We start from the raw sequence: 10,283 nt of genomic DNA on the forward strand, positions 1-10,283 counted from the left end.
CCTTGGTAGGCTGCCTACCAGCCCCAGGCCCTGAGCCTCAGGCCTCCTTTGCTGCTTTGTAGAATCAGCCATATAGGGATGGGAGGGGGCACACCTCGATTCATTGCACTAGTCTTATTAGAACACTTTGCATTTCACTTCACTGTTTTGCCCTTGCAGTTTCTCCAAAAATTAATGACAGGCCATTTCCCCCAACTAGAAAATGCTCTTAAAAGTCCCCCCACCCACTTAAACTTCTGAAATTTCCTGAGAATTGCCATTCCCGCCCCCCAATTATCCCCCAAAGCACCCTTAACCGACTATTGTTGTAGCTCCTGCAGCAGGCAGTTCATTCTTCTGACATATTTCTCTCTCTCTCTCTCTCTCTCTCTCTCTCTCTCTCTGCTAATCTACTCCGTGGCATCTGGGAAACTGTTCTGGATCTCATGGACTCTTGGAAAGATCGCTTTGAACCTAGAACCTTCCACATGCAACTCATGTGCTCAGGGTCAGCCCAAGACATTTTGGCATCTGAGGCATTGGGAACACTGTCTGGGTGGAAATCGCCAGCATTTTGCCCAAAAAAGCTCAACTGATTTTGTATTGCTTTTTGAAATATGGCAATCCTAGCTATAGCTCTTCCCCAATATGGCCTCTTTTTGGGACATAACCTTTATTAAAATCAGCCAAATAACAAACCAGGATCTCTTACCTAACCCAACACTGTCTTTACTCAACTTCTGAGACAATCAAATTAAGGATGGCAGCTATAAAATAATAGTATATTATTATCATTATCATCATCAACAACAATAACAACATGGATGTTGATTACTAGACATTAGAATCATTTGAAGGGTGAGTGATGTGGCAAAATCTGGTTTTTAGCTGTCTTGGGAAAACTGTGTAAGGCACATTTATTCAAGAGGCAAATTGAAAAATTATCACTACTTGGCATGCCTTTATTGAGTTAGTTGCAAAATCAACAGCTCCCAAGAGGATTCCTGCATGCTGGGCTCTTGTGTGGAATCAATAGGCCAGACAGCCAGTTTCTCCAGGCTCCAGACATTTTTGAAATGGGACTTTGAGCTTAATTATCTTGAATGCTCCTGTGAAGCAATAGATGCTGTTAAAAGGTGTTTATTTTCTGTATTTTATATGCATTTTAAAAAAACACACACACATTTTGAATTTATTTCCCAAATGCTGTGTACACAAACCACTGTTTTCCAGCGCAGGTAAGCAATGCAATGGGCATACAGAGGTAAATGATACAACTATGAAAACCCAGCACTTATAAGCAGAAAATAACAACATCTCCCCTCCTAAAGATCACCTGAACAGATTGGGAGGCTGGAAAACACCCAGCCTATCATCAGACTTGAGAACACTCAGTTAGAATCCCTTCCTGGAATCTTTTACAGGTAGATGTTAGTCACGGTCCCATAGTTTAAGAAATGCAGCTGTCTTTATACATAGCTATGGTTTGGATGGCTGTAAAAAAGAAGAAGAAGCTGTAATTCAGTTGTTAAAAACTGAAAATCAAAAAGAGAGAGATTGAGAGAGCAAATATACCAAGGTGGGGATGGTTCAGACTGGACAACAAAAGTGCAAAACACCCACATGATATTTCCAGATCAGCACAGCAGAAAGAGCAATTCACACATGAGCGATAAGGGGAAAGTTTTGCTTGTACAGTGATTCCCCTGGCTCAGTTCCAGAGATGCAAGTTGTGATGGATCCCCCACCTCACTGCTTTAACCTCAGAGGCTCTCCCTGTGCTTCTCCATAAACAGGAGAAAAAAAAACCTCCAGAGTCCAAATTGGACTTGTCTCCAGAGTACCTCAGGCTCTGCGTTCGAAACCTATGGCCACCAGTGGGGTCTCCCTCCCTGGGTTCCCTACAGCTACAGTATGCCTCTCCCTTAGGCAACTATGTGGCTCCTTCGGCTTCCCCAACCAGCCCTTTGTATGACAGGAGAAACAGCAAACAGTTTCCTCTTCCCCAGGAAAGCTTTGTTCTCCCCTCTTTGTCACACCTCTGAAGGTACTGAGACACTGCCGAGTCAGTGAACGTTTAAGCACAATTAACTTTATTATTTAACTTATAAACATGAGTTTCTTTGGTTCTTAAAAGCACCTATCTTTTTATTTAACACAGTTTTCTTCATACAGCTCCTGCATCCCTCTTTAGCACTCTACTCTCTACCAACTCCCTAACTCCCAACTGCCAACTGCCTAACCACCTCTCCCTCGCTCGCACACCCCTCTCACCCGAATTAACTCCCTCCCATTCCTTTTAAACTCCTGGCAGTCCCGCCCCTCAGGAATGGAATGCGTCATTTATCCAGGAGGTTGGGGTTTAACTCTCTGCACCCTGGAGTTCTTTTGCCCACCAGGCCAATCCGTCACATTTTCTCCCCTCCCCCGAAAACCCTTGCGCAGGCATACTCAAAAATATCAGAGTAATGCCGAAGCAGGGAGATAGAGTCGTGAATTTCCTGGCTTACCTTCCCCCCAGGTGCGCTGTTTACACAAACCTGTGTTGCAACTCTCAATTCCCCTGCTAAACTTACCCCTATACCTGCAGTTAACCTAGAATTAAAGAACCTTTTAATGAGGGTGAAAGAGGAGAGCGCAAAATATGGTCTGAAGCTCAACATCAAAAAAACCAAGATCATGGCCACTGGTCCCATCACCTCCTGGCAAATAGAAGGGGAAGAAATGGAGGCAGTGAGAGATTTTACTTTCTTGGGCTCCTTGATCACTGCAGATGGTGACAGCAGTCACGAAATTAAAAGACGCCTGCTTCTTGGGAGAAAAGCAATGACAAACCTAGACAGCATCTTAAAAAGCAGAGACATCACCTTGCCGACAAAGGTCCGTATAGTTAAAGCTATGGTTTTCCCAGTAGTGATGTATGGAAGTGAGAGCTGGACCATCAAGAAGGCTGATCGCCGAAGAATTGATGCTTTTGAATTATGGTGCTGGAGGAGACTCTTGAGAGTCCCATGGACTGCAAGAAGATCAAACCTATCCATTCTTAAGGAAATCAGCCCTGAGTGCTCCCTGGAAGGACAGATCGTGAAGCTGAGGCTCCAATACTTTGGCCACCTCATGAGAAGAGAAGAATCCTTGGAAAAGACCCTGATGTTGGGAAAGATTGAGGGCACTAGGAGAAGGGGACGACAGAGGACAAGATGGTTGGACAGTGTTCTCGAAGCTACGAACATGAGTTTGACCAAATTGCGGGAGGCAGTGCAAGACAGGAGTGCCTGGCGTGCTATGGTCCATGGGGTCACGAAGAGTCGGACACGACTAAACGACTAAACAACAACAACAACCTAGACTTCAGATATACACGCTTACATATGCACTATACACTTTAACATTTCAAAAGAAATAGAATGCATTTTCCCAATAATACCCACCTATGTATATATAGTGTAAAATTAAACCTTTCCTTCTATTCAAAAATCAGGGTTTTCCCCAAAAATTATACACTAAACATTTATGTGTCCCAACCAAAACAGAATTGATACCATACCATCAAAAACATTTTCAAAATTCTAGCAACATTGAAATACACTGCTGTCATAAAAAGATCAAGTTGTCACCTTCAACAAAAGCACAATAGATTCTCCCCAAATGATGAAGGCACTTGTTCTCAGCAATTCTTCTTGCGACACCTAATAAATAAAAAGAAACCCTCCTCCCACCAGTCAATTATGACTTTAGAAGGAATAAGTCTCGATAAGTGGTGCATAAGATTGTCTTTAGCTGTGTTAGTCAGTGGGACTCCTGACGACTCTGCATTGGAAGAAAATTGTTGCACTTTAACAAGTCCTTTTTCCTCCTCCTGCCGCGTCGCTTTTCCTTCATTGCGCTGCACCGGCCATGCGTTGAGCAGATCTTCTGCCTTGCACTGACGACTCTGCAGACAGTTTCAGATGGTACTGGAACATGCCTCTCGGTGCAATAGTCCGGCGCAAGCAAATCTCAAGCCACTTTCGCTTTCGGGCAATCATTTTCCTGTGGACCTCCCGTTGTTTCCGACTCCTCGCTGGAACATACTCGGCCTCAGCAGGATCACAAGATGACGAATGTGCAGCACCTTGGCATTTTCGAGCTTCCTTTTTGCCATGCAAGGGATTCCCATTTGTAATTAGGAATGCACCCCCTGATTCCAAGCACTGCTGTGCCCTGTGCACTCTGCTTACAGCTTGCCTTTCAGTCTCTGGCACATAGCAAGGCAGCTCCAGTATGCTAGATATAATCACTGGATGTGCCACGCTCTCTTCCTCCTTCCTTTCAGGCAGTAATAGATGTAACAGTGCACTGGTTTGCTGTCCATCTACCAGCTCAGAAGGGCTATAAACCTTGCCTTCCTGAACAAGTAAGTCAAAACTTAACACAGATGGTTGCCGACGTTCAGCCACCCTGTAATGTTGGTGATAAGGAAAAGGTGTCACAGACGAGGTCGGTGTTCCCTCATTCTTTTCACTAAGCTCCTTGGTTTGCGGGAAGCTATTTGCCGTCCCTACACAGCTAACTCCGCCAAGTGGCAACACCTCCTTCATACCCAAGTCGGCTATGAGCTCCTTAGGTAAGCTCTGTCTTGTTAAATCATTTCCATTGACTTTGAACACAGTCTTATCTCTGTTCTCCCTCAGAGGAATCTCCTCTGGTAATCTTAGGGCTCTGTCCGCGAGGTCTAAAATAAAACTGTTCTCCCTTTTAGAACCTCTGGTGTCTTTGTTTATAGCAGTCCAGTAAATTTGGTTTTGGACTATCTCCTTTTGGCTTATTTCAAAATGCGCTGTTGTGGGGGCATCATGTGCCAATTGCGGCTCTTGCAGACTGGTCTTCTCTGGCAACACTGATTGCTCTTTGCTTTCCCACTCCGCTGCAGTTTTGCCTGTCTCAGATTTACTAATTAGTGGTTCCTCCTTTATACAAGAAACCCTGGGCCTTTCTACTGACACCACTGTGCCGTACTGCCCTTTATCTTCTTCACACAGTCCCTTCAGAGTTTCCTCCTCCCTCTGTTCTGCTAGGAACTGGGCCCTGTTGGCAGTTATGGTGGTTACAACTGACATTCTCCCCAACATTCCGTTCCCCTCAGGATCGGCTTGGGCCTCTTCTACTGCAGTTAATGGATTCCCTTTTGCTTCGGTTTGGGCTCTAGTGACAACTTGAACCTTAAATTCAGGCTTGATTACGTCATTGCCTATCAGAAATGGTGTATCGATGTTATCCCAGACGCCCACTTTCCACTTTCTCCTCACGCCATTATAAACAATATCCACTTCTGCTACCGGAACCTCGAACTCAGGACCCCATATTCCCTTCAGACTAAAAGTTTGGTCTTTAAGGTACTGATCCTGTGTCACACAGTGTGATCTAACCAGACTCACTTCTGCACCTGTGTCACGTAAACCCAAATATTCTTGATTATTTAAAATCACTGGCTCCATAAAGTCTTTATTAATCCCCTGATCAGCTCTCCAGACCTGCCTTATGTTAGCCACAGTCTCTGAGGCACTGACAGTTGATTCGGGGTTACTTTCCTGAGGTGATTTTTTTACCTCAGCTTGGGTTAGCAACTTTACTGACTTGGTAGCCGTGTTGGCATTTTGTTTTTTTGCTAATTGCAGACATCTTGATCTTATGTGACCTTCTAATCCACAAAAATAGCAAGATATTTTTCTGACTACTGGAGTGTCTACTTTGTCAGGAGCCCGGTCAGCTTTCTCCCCTTTTTCATAAGGCTTCATCTGCCTGTTCTTTGGCCACTGCCTTGGAATCAGCATTTCAGGACAATCTCCTTCAATCTCATCTAATATTAAAGCCATTTTGGACACATCCATCAGCCTTTTGTCTTTAATAAACCAGCGTAGATTCATAGGGACATGTTTATAAAACTGCTCCACACAAATTAGCTGTTTTAATTCTTGGAAACTGGTCACCCCGCTCCCCTGAATCCACCTGTCCAGCAAACGATCTAGCTTGCTTGCCAGCTGAGAAAATGTCTCTTTGGGACCTCTTTTTAGTTCTCTAAAGGCTTTTCGGCTTTGATCAGCAGTTAGCCCACAGCGTACTCTCACCCGCTGCTTAAATATCTCATAACTGGATAGTTCAGTATCCCTTAAGTCTGAGTATATTTCACTCAAGATGCCACATATTTGAGGCCTCAGATACATCATCCAGTCCGCCTCAGCTATTTTTAATTCCTGACAAATGCGTTCGAAACTGAATAGAAAGCTTTCGGCATCATCCCCATTTACATATTTTGGGAATCTCTTGAGGTTTGCTGAGGTAACCTCCACATTTTCTCTATTTGGAGATACCTCTCCTCTCAATTGAATCTCTTCCAAACGCATTCTCCCCAGCTGCATCTCCTTTTCTGCTTGCAATCTCTCCTGCTCCAATTGTGTTTTTAATTTCTCAGACTGCATTCTCTCCTCAGCCGCTAACTTTTCCCTTTCAACTTCAATCCTAGCCTTCTCCTTTTCACTTTCAATTCTAGACATCTCAATTCTCAATCTCATAAGCTCTAATTCAGAATTTGGGCTCCCCTCAGCCCCTTCTGTCCTCTCATCCCCTTTAGCCTCTCTTGCTTTTCTTAAATGTGCCATTTTCCTTCTCTGGAAAATATCGTTTTAAAACTCCCACAAACTTCAACTTTGGTTGTGGATTCAGATCACGACGCTGCCACCAATAATGTGATGGATCCCCCACCTCACTGCTTTAACCTCAGAGGCTCTCCCTGTGCTTCTCCACAAACAGGAGAAAAAAAAACCTCCAGAGTCCAAATTGGACTTGTCTCCAGAGTACCTCAGGCTCTGCGTTCGAAACCTATGGCCACCAGTGGGGTCTCCCTCCCTGGGTTCCCTACAGCTACAGTATGCCTCTCCCTTAGGCAACTATGTGGCTCCTTCGGCTTCCCCAACCAGCCCTTTGTATGACAGGAGAAACAGCAGTTTCCTCTTCCCCAGGAAAGCTTTGTTCTCCCCTCTTTGTCACACCTCTGAAGGTACTGAGACACTGCCGAGTCAGTGAACGTTTAAGCACAATTAACTTTATTATTTAACTTATAAACATGAGTTTCTTTGGTTCTTAAAAGCACCTATCTTTTTATTTAACACAGTTTTCTTCATACAGCTCCTGCATCCCTCTTTAGCACTCTACTCTCTACCAACTCCCTAACTCCCAACTGCCAACTGCCTAACCACCTCTCCCTCGCTCGCACACCCCTCTCACCCGAATTAACTCCCTCCCATTCCTTTTAAACTCCTGGCAGTCCCGCCCCTCAGGAATGGAATGCGTCATTTATCCAGGAGGTTGGGGTTTAACTCTCTGCACCCTGGAGTTCTTTTGCCCACCAGGCCAATCCGTCACACAAGTCCTTCTTTATATTCAGGTAACTTTACGCCTCCTCGGCACACACATAGATTATATCTTGTTCTTACCGGTATGGGACGTTGACTTTGAGAATATCAAAACCACCTCTAAGCCTGCGGCGCTTCTTCTTCTTAAACAAAAAGGACAAAGATCGAGTGAAGTATGACAGAAAAGGAAGATATTTTCCTCCAACAAGACAGGGGAATTAGCTCCCTTAATAAACAGGCCAGCCAAGGAGAATATATAATAAGATACTTTTATATACTTTCTTGAAAGAGCTGGAGAGCTCCCGGGGAATGTGGCTGGGTACTTTGAGGATGCAGGGAGGGGAAGAGGTGGGGAAAGACAAAAGAGGCTGGATCCTGCTGCAGCGACCAGCGGGGAGGATGGAAGGTATCATTCAAGCACATTTAGGGCCGAACTGGTAGCAAGGTTACCAAGGCTAGATGGGAGAATCAGGTTGCTGGCTAATCAGTCCACAAATTGTAGGGGCAGGAGATAAGGGGTCCTTTCTGAAATCCTCAAGCCTCACGCTCTGACTCCCCCTGACCTTAGCACCAACACACACCCCCCCCCCAGCTTTCTTAAGCCAATAAGGGGGCCAGGCATTTTCTGATAGGGATGAGAGAATCTGATGATTTTGGTTTCTTTACATTTCTCATTTTCCCAGTCAGTTTATGTTTTAACATCCTCATGAAAATCCACCAACACTTTTTAGGGTGAATTTCTCTAAATATTCACATTTTCGTTTGGAATTTTTACTGACATAAACATTACCGCAAAGCAGTTTCCCCAAAGATGATTCCTTTTTTAAATGTTATTTTCACTAATGCATGAATTTATATGCACACTTTACCCCAGTTTATGTATTTCTGTACAAATTACTTGGCTGGAGAAGCATTCATTTTCAAGGATGTCTTTCGTTTCATGTATTGTTCCAAAAGTTGTATGTTTGCCTATAAACGTATACCGAATTGGATTTCTCCCCCACCCCTATCCAAAGAGTAATAGTAATAAACCAAGAATAGAGAAAGAGGATAAGAGAGGGAAGCTGTCATAGCGGGAAGAAGTGAATGTAAAAAGCACAGGGAATGAAGGACCAAAGAAACGGGGAGTCTGTCCTGGATTCATAGGGTGGGTAGGAGTGATTTAACTGATGTTCCATCCATTTCTGCCCTCACTTAATTGCACCCAAACCAATACAATACCTTAATTCAACTCCTAGCAGGAAAGGAAATAAAGAATCCAGAGTTTGGCAGCACTGGATGGAAGGATCACACACAAATTCATGGTAGGATAAGGCTATTGTTGTGCATGATGCCCAAGACCCTTGTAATTCTTGGGATCTTGGCACTAGCAAGGGTTACAATCTAGTGGAACATTTAGTTGTTGAAGTAGCCAGAATAGCTTCTTGGTGAGTTAGTGGGCCTAAGCATTGCTATTAGTATAACAAAGGAAGTGGCTTTGTGTCAGAGAATATATGGGTGGGCTCCCCTCCCTCCCTTGGCTTGTACGGTAGTAAGAGGGACAAGAGCCAGAGTTGAGTGTGTGAGAGCTGGGCTAGAAGTCAGCAGAAGCAAGAGAATGGGAGCCATGCCTGATTTCTGCTGGAATCCAAGGTTGTGAGTATGGAAGCAATACCTTCTGGGGTGCTAATGTTGTGAGCCTCTCCGTCATAGGCTCAGGTTGCATATATGTGTAAATAAACCATACATCATAACAACATCATGTCCTTCATTCCAAAGAAACCAAACCCTGGGTAAATGCTTGAAACCGTTGGAATCTTGCACCGCTCCTCGGATGGCTGTGTGCTGTCTCCAATGGGAGAGGCTTCCCATTATGGCACCTGGTTGACCAGTGTGAGAACAGGATGCTGGACTATATAGGCTTTTTCTTGATCTAGCATGCTCTTCTTAATATTCTAAAGTTATTTTCTTCTCTTTGAAAAAAGCACCCCATAGTTGCAGGCTGAAATGGTATGGACCCATCTACAACTTCCAGATCCTACACACTTTATTCTTCCCCATGTGTAGAGCAGGTCTAAGGACTTGGCTCTGAGAATCGTTTTGCTTCCTCATTCGTCCCCTCTCCTCTTTCCTAACCATTTAATCTCATCTAGGCATACATCACTGGTCTTGACATGCCTAATGTCTCAATAAAGAAAAACATGAACTGCTGATGCTCCTATAAAGCTCTGTGATGACTGACAGCCTAATGGCCTCTTATTTCCACCACCCCCCTTCGTCTTTCAGCTGCAGTTTGGAAAATGAAATAAATTTAGCTCCTTAAGCATCCCTGCTGCTCTGTTACGTATCATGTCTGTTTCTCCAAGGCTGCCAACCAAGAGCTGTAGGCAGAAGACAAGGGGTGAAGTTCAACGGAAGCTAACTCTCCCCATTAAAAGTAATAGAATGAGGCTTAAGTTGCAATTTCATTAAGTCCTCCTGATTTTCATGAGACTTTTGCTGGAATGAGCCTTAAGGAAGAAATGGAACAGCTAGAATTGGCCTGCCTAGACTGCAGTCAAAGAATGGGCAATCTGTGGACCTCCAGATTTGTTTGAGCTCCAACTCCCAGATTTGTTTGAACTCCACCTCCAGCGTGGCTGTTCATCAAGGATGGAGGGAGTTGTCCCCTGCAGGTAGGGCTGCAAGTTCCCTATCCCTGCTATAGTCCAGTAAACCAAGCACAGGCCAGTAGCCAAGTGGGAGGATCTGACTGGTACTTGACCATCGTCCCTCTTTTTGTGGACCCAGAAGGTTTACAGATGCACTGGCCAGGAGCCATAGCTTCTTGCTTTCAGCTTGGTAGGACACAGATTTTCCAAGATGTAGCTAGAACTGTTGGCTGTTTCTCCAAGATTCAGCTATGGCCATGTTGATTTTTCCTAGCACATCTTT

The 10,283-nt window shown here is 44.4% G+C and overlaps 1 protein-coding gene across 1 annotated transcript; it reads right to left on the reverse strand.

The window, feature by feature from the left end:
• Window positions 1–2,164: 2,164 nt before the first annotated feature.
• LOC132591184 (uncharacterized) lies at window positions 2,165–5,612 on the reverse strand. The gene is made up of 2 exons (XM_060268380.1): window positions 3,324–5,612; window positions 2,165–2,574 (listed from the first exon to the last, which is right to left on the reverse strand). The coding sequence occupies exon 1, from the start codon at window positions 5,454–5,456 to the stop codon at window positions 3,858–3,860; it is 1,599 nt and encodes a 532-aa protein (XP_060124363.1). The 5' UTR covers window positions 5,457–5,612; the 3' UTR covers window positions 2,165–2,574; window positions 3,324–3,857.
• Window positions 5,613–10,283: the final 4,671 nt, after the last annotated feature.

Source organism: Zootoca vivipara, chromosome 15, assembly GCF_963506605.1.
Source record: "Zootoca vivipara chromosome 15, rZooViv1.1, whole genome shotgun sequence".
NCBI classification, from domain to species: domain Eukaryota; kingdom Metazoa; phylum Chordata; class Lepidosauria; order Squamata; family Lacertidae; genus Zootoca; species Zootoca vivipara.

What these genes read in the sequence shown, in the direction of transcription:
- LOC132591184 (XM_060268380.1), bottom strand. Translation starts at nt 5,456, where the DNA reads ATGGAGCCAGTGATTTTAAATAATCAAGAATATTTGGGTTTACGTGAC.